Here is a 13,267-nt window from a genome sequence, read left to right as displayed (position 1 = left end):
GTTGATGCTGCTAGGGAAAGGGATGTCTGGGGCCCCCTGCTGGAGCTGCTGCCTCCGCGACCCGACCCCGGATAAGCGGATGAAGATGAAGATGATGATGAAATTTATTTTTATCTGCAATCTTCCTGAACATTCACAGGTATGTAGTACAAGCCTTTCTGTTCAGATATCTGCCACCCAGGTGTGTCTAGTCCATTCCTAGGCCGAGCAGTGACAAATCTAATTATCTCCACCTGAAAAAAAATATAAGGGGTATGTATGGCGTTTTTTTTTTCAGACCAAATTTATTTCTATCTACAATCTTCATGAACATTCACAGGTATGTAGTACAAGCCATTCTGATCAGAGATCTGCCACCCAGGTGTGTCTAGTCCAGTGCTAGGCCAAGCAATGACAAATTTAATTATTTCCACCTGAAAAAAAACATAAGGGGTGTATGTATGGCGGGTTTTTTTTCAGACCAAATGTATTTCTATCTACAATCTTCATGAACATTCACAGGTATGTAGTACAAGCCATTCTGATCAGAGATCTGCCACCCAGGTGTGTCTAGTCCAGTCCTAGGCCGAGCAGTGACAAATTTAATTATTTCCACCTGAAAAAAAAGTATGGCGTTTTTTTTTCAGACCAAATTTATTTTTATCTGCAATCTTCCTGAACATTCACAGGTATGTAGTACAAGCCTTTCTGTTCAGATATCTGCCACCCAGGTGTGTCTAGTCCAGTCCTAGGCCGAGCAGTGACTAATTTAATTATTTCCACCTGAAAAAAAACATAAGGGGTATGTATGGCCGTTTTTTTTTCAGACCAAATTTATTTTTATCTACAATCTTCATGAACATTCACAGGTATGTAGTACAAGCCATTCTGATCAGAGATCTGCCACCCAGGTGTGTCTAGTCCAGTCCTAGGCCGAGCAGTGACAAATTTAATTATTTCCACCTGAAAAAAAACGTAAGGGGTATGGCGTTTTTTTTTTTCAGACCAAATTTATTTTTATCTGCAATCTTCCTGAACATTCACAGGTATGTAGTACAAGCCTTTCTGTTCAGATATCTGCCACCCAGGTGTGTCTAGTCCATTCCTAGGCCGAGCAGTGACAAATCTAATTATCTCCACCTGAAAAAAAACATAAGGGGTATGTATGGCGTTTTTTTTTTCAGACCAAATTTATTTCTATCTACAATCTTCATGAACATTCACAGGTATGTAGTATAAGCCATTCTGATCAGAGTTCTGCCACCCAGGTGTGTCTAGTCCAGTCCTAGGCCGAGCAGTGACAAATTTAATTCCTCCTGAAAAAAAACATAAGGGGTATGTATGGCCGTTTTTTTTTCAGACCAAATTTATTTTTATCTGCAATCTTCCTGAACATTCACAGGTATGTAGTACAAGCCTTTCTATTCAGATATCTGCCACCCAGGTGTGTCTAGTCCATTCCTAGGCCGAGCAGTGACAAATCTAATTATCTCCACCTGAAAAAAAACGTAAGGGTTATGTATGGCGTTTTTTTTTTTCAGACCAAATTTATTTTTATCTACAATCTTCATGAACATTAACAGGTATGTAGTATGAGCCATTCTGATCAGAGATCTGCCACCCAGGTGTGTCTAGTCCAGTCCTAGGCCGAGCAGTGACAAATTTAATTATTTCCACCTGAAAAAAAACGTAAGGGGTATGTATGGCCGTTTTTTTTTCAGACCAAATTTATTTTTATCTACAATCTTCATGAACATTCACAGGTATGTAGTACAAGCCATTCTGATCAGAGATCTGCCACCCAGGTGTGTCTAGTCCAGTCCTAGGCCGAGCAGTGACAAATTTAATTATTTCCACCTGAAAAAAAACATAAGGGGTATGTATGGTGTTTTTTTTTTTCCGACCAAATTTATTTTTATCTGCAATCTTCCTGAACATTCACAGGTATGTAGTACAAGCCTTTCTGATCAGAGATCTGCCACCCATGGGTGTCTAGTCCAGTCCTAGGCCGAGCAGTGACAAATTTAATTATTTCCACCTGAAAAAAAACGTAAGGGGTATGTATGGCGTTTTTTTTTCAGACCAAATTTTTTTCTATCTACAATCTTCATGAACATTCACAGGTATGTAGTACAAGCAATTCTGATCAGAGATCTGCCACCCAGGTGTGTCTGGCAGATTGACATTGACATTCACAGGTATGTAGTGAGGCTGTGAGGCCAGGACAGAAAAAAGCCATGGCCACGCCAATCTGCCGTAGGGGGGCTTGGAGCAACTGGGGAACCAATCACCTCAAGGCAGCAGAGCTTGACCACAGCCTGGAGGTAGGAGGGAGCTGTTCATTTGCCCTGTAGGCTTGCACCACAGTCCTAAACTGGATGGGACAGCGCAGGGAGCCAGTGCTGAGAACGGAGTAGGGAAGTTGTGTGGAAGAGCATGGGGCTGTTGAACACCAGGTCAGCAGCATCTTTCTCCAGGAGTCTGATGGCCAACGCTGCAGGATGGCAGCAAGTAGGGAGTTGCAGGAGTCCAGGCGGGAGATGACAACAGCCTGGATGAGCACTAGCGACGAATCACAGCTAGATTTCTTTCCTAGCATAAAGTTTGATAAAAGAGATGAGTATTAGTAAAAGCAAGGAGAATGATTATATTAATGTACAATGAGCTATGATGGGGAAGAATCACAATATTAATTCGATTTTCCGGCATGGCATATACATGGCATGCTTACTTGCAATGGTAATAATGCCTTCAGGTAATAACAATAACCATGCTTGATTAATTTGATGTATAATGTGGCAAATGCTATAGTAGCATCAGCAGGCATCAGCCCACTATAGCTAAATAACGCCAGACAAGATTACAGACTGTAATCAATGTATGAACAATGTCACATTGAGCATGCTCAACATTATGTTAAAATTGAAATACATCTGAAACCTCCGAACGTAACGTTAGCATTAACTAACGTTAACTAAAGTTAACCCTAAGCCGTTAGCATTAGCTACCGTTAGCATAGCTACCTAGCCTATCAATATAGTTGACGTTAATATAAAGAAATGTAACATTAGATAATGTTAGCCAAGTTATTCAACATTGACCCACTTACCCTCTAGATCTTTTCCAACGATGTCCTAAAGTTACCACATGTCATGATCATTTGCATCATAGACATACGTTCATATCTATGATTAGCATGATCATAGCAGTTTCATTGCTAAAAGCATAGCAAATGTTAGCCGACGTCATTACATATGACTTCCTATCCAATCAGAGGCAGAGTAGGGCGGGTCTTCCTATGGTGACGTGTTTTCCGCCGAGTTCGCAGGACTCATGAACGCGCACCCAGCGTCCCCGAGGCTCGTTCACAGCACATGTTTCAAATGGGCTCGATACAGGTATTGGTGGCTTCAAAAACAAACAAAAAAACAATTGAATTAAAAGTTTATATTGATTAGATTGGTCTCTGATGCTGAATGATACCCAGTATAATTTTGTTTTCCTTTTCTAGCCCTATCTATCATAATCCACAAACCATGGGAAATAAGGGTCTTGTATGGAGTCAAAATGAGGCCAGAAAGCATTGTAAACGTAAGTGAAGTATTGTAAACGTAAGTGAGGTATTGTAAACAAAAAAATATGAATTGTAAATGTAAGTGAAGTATTGTAAACGTAAGTGAAGTATTGTAAACAAAAAATATATAAATAATCACTTAATTATTAAAAAATAAAATAAAAATGGCATTTACAATACTTTTTTGCGTTTACAAAACCTTTTCTGCATTTACAAAACTTTTCTGCCTTTACAATACTTTTTCTGCGTTTACAAAACTTTCTTGCGCTGCAAAACATTCTGGCCTCTCTTTGACGTGGGGGCGGGGCTAGATGAGTGGCGTGTCCAGAGAGGAAGAGGCGGAGTTTCGGGATGCCCACCGCCATATATAAATCAAAACCATAGAAGAAGTCCAAAAAACGTTGAGCAGCGCTCATATGGCGGTGGGCATCCCGAAACTCCGCCTCTTCCTCTCTGGACACGCCACTCATCTAGCCCCGCCCCCACGTCAAAGAGAGGCCAGAATGTTTTGCAGCGCAAGAAAGTTTTGTAAACGCAGAAAAAGTATTGTAAAGGCAGAAAAGTTTTGTAAATGCAGAAAAAGTTTTGTAAATGCAAAAAAGTATTGTAAATGCAATTTTTATTTTATTTTTTAATAATTAAGTGATTATTTATATATTTTTTGTTTACAATACTTCACTTACGTTTACAATACTTCACTTACGTTTACAATACTACACTTACGTTTACAATTCATATGTTTTTGTTTACAATACTTCACTTACGTTTACAATGCTTTCTGGCCTCATTTTGACTCCATAGTCTTGGGCCGCATGCCGTCACATGACTTGCAATACCGAGTTTTGGCCACTACGTCAAATGGCTTCATGCGCCGGTGAGCAACTTTCATTGAAATGAATAGGCAGCCATTTTCAATGCCGTCTCCAGTTTATATTATACCTCCATGCTCTAAACACACCCTCTCTCTAAACACACACCCTCTCTCTCACACACACCCTCTCTCTAAACACACACCCTCTCTCTCACACACCCTCTCTCACACACACCCTCTCTCTAAACACACCCCCTCTCTCTAAACACACACCCTCTCTCTCTCACACCATGGCCCAGTCCCAATGTCCACCCTTGCAGACTCACAGACTTAAGGGCGCGCTCCCGCGAAGTCCGCGAGGGCTTAGGGATGTCCCAATGTCAAATCGGCAAGTGCATGAGGGCTCTCTGGCAGACATTTTGAGCCCTTTATGGCCCCTTACCGTAAGTCTGCACTTTTGCAGACTTCGCCTAAGGGGATTACCCACAGTTCATATCGTTGTGACGTGAAACACGGGGTCACCTGAAGAACAGCCAATAAACAAGCACGGACAGATCAACCAACCCTAATGTTCACGTTACAAAACAAAATATGTTTTCATGTTTTCAGCTGGACTTGCTTATCTGCACAAGTAGCCTTATAATTACTTTGGTTTCATTATTTTTAAGTATGGGTTATTAACCCCATGGGTTTGTATAATGTGATTTGTGTAAAAATATCTAGGCTACGGTTATAAATTACATCGATTTCTGTTGCTCTAAATCATATGATTTCCCAGTTAAAAACAGTATGACATTAATCACCCATTTCGGTGCAGTGTTCTTTGAATTGAGATTTCCAACATGAATATGTAAAGAGTTGTGAGGTGCAGGAATGTGTATACATAATATATTATCATTCTTAAGTAAATACTTTTGGATTCATCACAAACAAGAATCACAGGCAATAATATAGTTCGCATATCACCACAAAATGAAATGATTTCAACAAGTTGAACAGACATGTTTTGAGGGTAACACAGAGTTCGGATAATGTAAAGGGGATTTGACAAAGCCCAAAATTAATTTACATGAAGGCCTACAAGAAAAACATGTAAAATTGAAAATTTGATAAAAAAGCCCCACACCCACAGTAGTAAGAAATGTGTTTTCACGTCAATGTAATGTGATGTCACAAGTGCTGTCCCATTCCTTTTATACCAATTCGAGCCCTTGCAGCCTCTCGCACTCAACCACTTTACCAGGTGACGTCAATAAGTCTGTGAGGGCTCAGGGCTTGAGGGTTAAGGGGGGACATTGGGACTGGGCCCCTCTCTCTCTCACACCCTCTCTCTAAACACACCCCCTCTCTCTCAACACACACCCTCTCTCTCAACACACACCCTCTCACTCTCAACACACACCCTCTCTCTCAACACACACCCTCTCACTCTCACACACCCTCTCTCTAAACACACACCCTCTCTCACACCCTCTCTCTCAACACACACCCTCTCTCTCAACACACCCTCTCTCTCAACACACCCTCTCTCTCACACACCCTCTCTCTCACACCCTTTCTCTTAACACACACCCTCTCTCTAAACACACACCCTCTCTCTCACACCAACACAACGTGCACTCTTCCTCTTGCTCGCTCTCTATCACACACACACACACACACACACACACACACACACACACAATACTATATATACTGTATACACACACTATACTATATATACTGTACTGTATACACACAGTTTGCCATTGGACTTCTAACAGTTCTATTATTCATCCTCATATAGGGTTTATCCTTGCTGCCCCTCTGTACAACCTGTGTGCATGAGGGTTAAGGACAGCTCACATGCTGCCTGGGAGGGGCTTAGTGTGTCAATAAAGTGCTCTTGGTCCTATACTGTATACTACACTACATATATGTGTGTGTGTGTGTGTGTATACAGTATATACAGTGTCTACTTGTGAAGGAAAAGCATAGATCAGAGCAATATCTCTGACCCCGTTTACACCTTGCATTAAAATGTGTTTTTTGGTGATCAGATTGCAATCTGATTGTGCTAAACCACATGAAAGTACAGGTGTAAATGCGCCCAAAACGTTTTGAGGATGGATTGCGATCCGATCGGCCAAACCACCTCCGGAGGTGGTCAGGGATGCATTTCGAACACATTTAATATAAGTGTAAATGGATATGCGTTTTTAATCCACATATCAACAACGTGGGCGGAAATACGTAGCCGTTGGCACGCGCCGGTTCCAGACCAGCAAGGAGCAGGTTTCCATGGCAGCTAGCAAGAAAGCATTAAAATGGATCCTGGTCAAGGTTGGAGTCCAGACGAGACAAAAGTGTCTACTCTCAATTTGGTTGGACGGAAATATTCAAGCACAAACAGGATGTGACGTTCGATTGTCAGCTGGACAGAGTCGATCGGATCTCAAACGGATCGGGTTGAATAGATTGGTTAGGTTGAAAGATAATCGAAAGGCATATTAAGAGAAGGCAGGTGCGAACTCATCCAGCGGTTTACGAACACGTTAATCAGACGGAAGCTTTAGAAACGTTCTTAGGAATCAATTTAAGACTGAGGAAGATATTGGTGAATGAGGCCCAAAGTATTTGTAGGAATTTCAAATTTGTATTTTGACCCAGGTCTGCCCCAAACAGTGCCCTGATATTCTACTGTGTCCCCTGTCTCCACGAAGTCCGTGTTATCCTAGGATTAGCGTCTTGTCCCTTGAGCTTTGTATAGGCACTCCATTCTATACTTACATGTACTGTATTTGTCCTTACTCACTATGTCCTCCAGCACTTTGCTTATGCCCACTGCTATAAATACAGTATGCATACTCAGCTGTACTCTAGTACACTGCTTATTCACTACACCACTGCAATGTTACTGAGGAGAAACATGAGTACCCACGACCCGCCATATGATTTTAGCAGCATTTAGGCTTGTCATAACCTCTAAAAATTCTATCAGAGGTAACTGCCCTGGGCTTGAAGCCAAGACCTCCATTTTGCAGTTCTCTACTCTGACATTCAAAGACCCCTGCCTGTGGTTCTCTCATTTCTAACAGGAAGACATCTCCAGGGGGGGGACACACCTTGTTGTCTGGCCTGGTGTGACCTCCCACTGTTGCATTGTCTGTTCCTACCCATTTGATATTTACCGCCCGTTCTCTAATTATTCTATGCCATTGTTGATTACGTCCGCCATTAACAATGGCGTGTAATGATGAGTCAGCTAATCGGATCTTAGAAACGTCATATTCGGCCATAGCATTGAATATAATAGCGCACAAGAACAAACGGACTTACCTCTTGTTGGGTGAAACACCTTCATGCGTTTTATTCTCAAGTCCAATTGTCTGTTTTTAGCAAATAAACCAGATTGAACCTTTTTGAGTGAACCTCAGCAAATCCTTTCACATTTGATAGTTCCATCCAATTTATTCCATTACAGGCTATTTCAGCTAATTATTAAGTATTTTAAAATGTCAGTGTCAGCACTAACATGTGTGTGTAATGGAGAGTGCCAGGAGCAAGCCTTTAATCAGTCAGTCAATCAGTCAATCAGTGCGAGTGTGGAGATGAGGAACAAACCGCAGACCACGTCATCCAGGACTGTCCGATATATCAGACACCCAATGGAATGCGTGGCCTGACGGTTGTGGATGACGAAACGGTGACATGGCTCCTGGAGGTGTGCCCGGATATATAACCTGGGTGACCCCTCACCCAGGCTCGGGGTGGTAAAAGGATAGCCCCTCAGCCCCGAGCCTGGGGGTGGGGGGAGAGGACACATCAAACCCAAACGAATGAATCAGTCAGTACCTGCATCTGATTCTGAACCACAGATCAATATAAAATGTATTTATTTATTCAGATATTATCCAAGCAAATGAACAGGAGGCAGACTGGAGAGCCTGAATAAACAAACGACATCCCTTTCTGTCAACTCACGAGAAAATGTTCAACCGAGGCGTTGTATTTTTGAAGGTTACTCAATCAAACTGAAATCTTACAGATGGACAAGAGAACGTTTACCATCAAATGCATGATGGGATAGTGAGAAAGTCCTCCAATCAGGCTCATAACAACTGTTCAGCCAAGTCCAAAAAAAAAGCAAAAGCATGTGACGTTCTAGCGAGGCGACCTCCGTCTGTCGATCTCTGTGTTGATAAGCAGGCTGCCACGTCGGCCAACAGCGCGCTGCTACTACAGAGGGGTGGTGGGAATTTGCTCACCTGGATCTCCCTATCTCCATCTCAACTCGCCTCTTGGTTAATTGTTGTGTGTCTAGGTTGGGGAAGGGGAGGAGGGGCACGAGTCTTGTTTAGAGACGCAGGCCTTTGTTTGACTTAGCCGTCACCCCTGTGAAAGCTCCAGGAAGCCCGGTTGTCCTCGTCCTCGTCTACTGTAATAGTATCAGTGTCCTCCGCATTGCGGCGCCAGCCTGTTGACGTTGAAGATTTTGACGGCGTGGTCGTCTCCGGCGCTGGCCAGCTGGACCCAGGCGCTCTGCTCTCCGGTGGCTCCGCCCCCCAGGCCGGCAAGGCCCGCCCTCGGCCTCCAGCGGAGCCTCTTCACCGCCAGGGTGTGACTCTGCCTGTGGGGGCCGCGGTTAAGGAGACTAGCGGGGTTCAGACTGAGGGGGAGGGTCTGGGGGTAAGCAGCCAATCACAGAGCACTGCTCCGTACGGACACCAGTGACACACGCACGCACATACTTTAAAAACCCATTATAATCTTCAACCATGAGAATCTAGCCTGGAGACTAGAAGGTGTTCAACAGGAAACATGCAGACGCACACATACACGCACCAAAGTTGACATACATTTCTAAAAAGCTGATGAGGCGTGCACTTTTTCATACATCGTTTAAAAAAATGCGCCATCTGCAAAAAAAATAAAAATAAGATGTCCTATTCGTTGTAATGCGACAAAGCAAAGCGTAAAGCAACAGCGTGCGACCTCTGCTCCCTACACTTTTCACCGGCGCCCGGCACGACGGAGACGCCTATCCACACAAAACACCACAGGGGATTTCCTGGAAATACCGCCGTCGCCGGTAATGTGTGGGTTTTTAGGTCAATGGCTAAATGTGTGTCTTGACAGGTGGTCACAAAACTGCAGGCTGAGATTTAAAATTTGTGTCCTTGTATCCGAGTCTTTGTGTGCGTGTGTGTGTCCGTCCAAGTCTGTGTTTTGTGTGTTTTCCATGTGTGTGTGTGTGTGCATGCGTGTGTGTGAAGGATACGAGGAGTCCGTCTCTCCACACCTGCTCCAGTCCGCCCCCTCAGGCTCCGCCCCCTCAGGCTCCGCCCCTCTAGGATCCGCCCCGCCCAGTCCGGCGGCGTCACGCGGCCTCCATCTGTACAGCAGGATCCTGCCGTTCTCCAGACCCACCGCCAGCAGGTAGCTGAGAACACACACACACACAGATGCACACACACACGCACACACAGACGCACACACAGACGCACGCACCCACACACACAGACGCACACAGACATACACACACAGACGCATACACACACACAAAGACGCACACACACACAGACGCACACACACACAGACGCACACACACACACACAGACGCACACACACACAGATGCACACACACACACAGACGCACACACACACACGCACCCACGAGCATATTGCATCAACGACAGATGTGATGAAATAAACTGATACTGTCATGAATAAACTGGTACTGATAATGCCATTACCATTATTGAATCATGTGCTCTAATTCTTAATAACCCGAGTTGAGAGAGATTAATAATCACAGTGTCGAGAGAAATTAATCATCACGGTGAGACAAATCTTGTTAAATAAAAAATAATTGAAAAATGTTATTATAAATGGAGTCAGCTGGCTAATTTGAAAAATGAATTAGATAGTTTGATAATAGTAATTTGAAAAATGAATTAGATAGGTTGATAATACACATGTACTGTACTGAACAACAGCCCAGGACGCTAGCCACCCCAGGACGCTAGCCACCTCAGGATGCTAGCCCCCTCAGAACGCTAGCCAGCTAGGACGCTAGCCACCTCAGGACGCCAGCCACCTCAGGATGCTAGCCACCTCAGGACGCTAGCCACCTCAGGATGCTAGCCACCTCAGGACACTAGCCAGCTAGGACGCTAGCCACCTCAGGACACTAGCCAGCTAGGACGCTAGCCACCCCAGGACGCTAGCCAGCTAGGACGCTAGCCACCTCAGGACGCTAGCCACCTCAGGACGCTAGCCACCTCAGGACGCTAGCCATCTCTGGACTCTAGCCACCTCAGGATGCTAGCCAGCTAGGACGCTAGCCACCTCAGGACGCTAGCCACCTCAGGACGCTAGCCACCTCAGGACGCTAGCCACCTCAGGACGCTAGCCACCTCAGGACGCTAGCCACCTCAGGACACTAGCCAGCTAGGACACTAGCCACCTCAGGACTCTAGCCAGCTAGGACGCTAGCCACCTCAGGACGCTAGCCACCTCAGGACGCTAGCCACCTCAGGACGCTAGCCACCTCAGGACGCTAGCCACCCCAGGACGCTAGCCACCCCAGGACGCTAGCCACCTCAGGACGCTAGCCACCCCAGGACGCTAGCCAGCTAGGACGCTAGCCACCTCAGGACACTAGCCAGCTAGGACGCTAGCCACCTCAGGACGCTAGCCACCTCAGGACGCTAGCCACCTCAGGATGCTAGCCACCTCAGGACGCTAGCCACCTCAGAACGCTAGCCACCTCAGAACGCTAGCCACCTCAGGACGCTAGCCACCTCAGAACGCTAGCCACCTCAGGACGCTAGCCACCTCAGGACTCTAGCCACCTCAGGACGCTAGCCACCTCAGGACGCTAGCCACCCCAGGACGCTAGCCACCCCAGGACGCTAGCCACCTCAGGACGCTAGCCACCTCAGGACGCTAGCCACCTCAGGACGCTAGCCACCTCAGGACGCTAGCCACCTCAGGACGCTAGCCAGCTAGGACGCTAGCCACCTCAGGACGCTAGCCACCTCTGGACTCTAGCCACCCCAGGACGCTAGCCACCTCAGGACTCTAGCCACCTCAGGACGCTAGCCACCTCAGGACGCTAGCCACCTCAGGACGCTAGCCACTCCAGGACGCTAGCCACCTCAGGACGCTAGCCACCCCAGGACGCTAGCCACCTCAGGACGCTAGCCACCCCAGGACGCTAGCCACCTCAGGACGCTAGCCACCTCTGGACTCTAGCCACCCCAGGACGCTAGCCACCTCAGGACGCTAGCCACCTCAGACCACCTCGAGGTCTTTAGTAGTTCTTTTGATGCTTGTTCTAAACTGATTCGCATAGGGTTAGTATCGAAGTTAGGTGCATTAGTTAGAGTGGTTTTATTTCACGATTGGATGACTTATTTAACTAGTTCGATGATGTTGGATAGATGATAGATAGTTTGGCTAGGTCCTACATGTTTTCAACTGTGATGGAAGTTAGTCATGCCCTTAGGTGGGGAGTCCGTGGGGATCAGTCCGACCTCCGCAATGTAGCTACGCGCTGAGGGGTTCGCACGTGAGACAGAATGACTGCTCTTGGATGGAACAGGCGAACGCTAAGCTAAGCTAAGCTAGCAGGTGTGTTGGGGGCGGGGTACCTGTGGTCAGGGCAGGGGATTGGGCAGAACGCCACGGCAGTGGCCGAGTCGCCCACATCCAAGATGGAGGAGCAGGGTCCAATCACAGGGGGGTCAGCACAGGCCTCGGGGCTACACTGGCCCCATACAATGACCTGGATGGACATGCATGCATGCATGCACACGCACACACACATGCAAAAAGATGAATTTAGGTCTTCATGAAAGCTCGTTACTATGATTAATAACAAATGTGTGACCATCAAAACTTTTTTTTACTTTTTTTTTTTTAAAGATTACCTTTTTGTCACGACTTGATGTCACAAAGTACTTGCTGTCGGCGCTCCAGTCACATGACCAGATGATGCGCGTGTGTACTGCCGTGTCTTTTCCTGTGTGTGTGTACAAGGAGAAATGGGGCTCTGGACACACACACGCACACACACACACACACACGCAAGGAAACATCAGGATATGTTGAGAAATTCTACCATTGTTGACCGACATATATTGGCATATAGGCATGGGAAACTTAGCCAGGGTAAGACAATCTTTAAAAACTGTAAAAAACAGTTTGTAAAAAGCACTAGGCCTATATCACATGACGTGTGTGTGGTGGGAACAATTACAACACAATATTTTGACTGAGGCGCAACCCCAAGAGACACACTGTCGTTCCCTTCATGAACACCACAGCACTACGATGAGGAGGCCCATTGGAGTCATCTCAGCCTGTGTGTGGATTGCTTTCCTAAGACAGGTCATTTGTATTCTGCTGGCTATGTCTGTCTGTCTCTCTCTCCCTCTCCGTCTTTCTCCCTCTCTCTCCCTCTCTCTCTCTCCCTCTCACACACGCGCGCACACACACACACACACGCACACAAACACCACAAAGGTACCACCGCAAAGCCCTAGCTGGTAACTGTCATATCAACTACTGTAACACAGCTCTGCGCACGCACGCAAACACACACACACACACACACGCACACGCACACGCACACACACACACACAGAGGAGCGTCTGGTCTGTGGTTTGCTGTGGGCCCTTTGGGGCTTGAAGGGACAGACCAGTCGTCTCCCTCGGTCCCGCCCAGGGGAGGGACGCCGTGTCCAGCTCACCTATTGGCTGGCTAGTCAGTCAAGCCCACCGATTGGCCGGCTAGTCAGGCCAGGCTAAGTATGGAGAGAGAAAGAGGTGTGGGGAGGAGGGAGGGGAGGAAGAAACAGAAGAGAGGTAGAGAGAGAGAGAGAGAGAGTGACTCAGACAGGGAGGGAGAGAGAGAG

At 46.2% G+C, this 13,267-nt stretch overlaps 1 protein-coding gene across 1 annotated transcript in view; it reads right to left on the bottom strand.

Moving 5' to 3' along the window:
- Positions 1-8,540: 8,540 nt before the first annotated feature.
- Positions 8,541-13,267, bottom strand: part of elp2 (elongator acetyltransferase complex subunit 2) — a gene marked incomplete at its 5' end in the record, with an annotated part of 34,661 nt that continues 29,934 nt past the window's right edge. Inside the window, 4 exons of the mRNA XM_084455412.1 lie at positions 8,541-8,973; positions 9,625-9,786; positions 12,002-12,135; positions 12,281-12,402. Of these exons, the coding sequence (XP_084311538.1) occupies positions 8,793-8,973; positions 9,625-9,786; positions 12,002-12,135; positions 12,281-12,402 (599 nt within the window). The 3' untranslated portion in view covers positions 8,541-8,792. The remainder of the gene's footprint in view (positions 8,974-9,624; positions 9,787-12,001; positions 12,136-12,280; positions 12,403-13,267) is intronic.

The sequence above is a fragment of the Borostomias antarcticus genome (assembly GCF_949987555.1).
Source record: "Borostomias antarcticus genome assembly, chromosome: 21".
Lineage (NCBI taxonomy): Eukaryota > Metazoa > Chordata > Actinopteri > Stomiiformes > Stomiidae > Borostomias > Borostomias antarcticus.
This window is presented reverse-complemented; position numbering and strand designations above follow the sequence as displayed.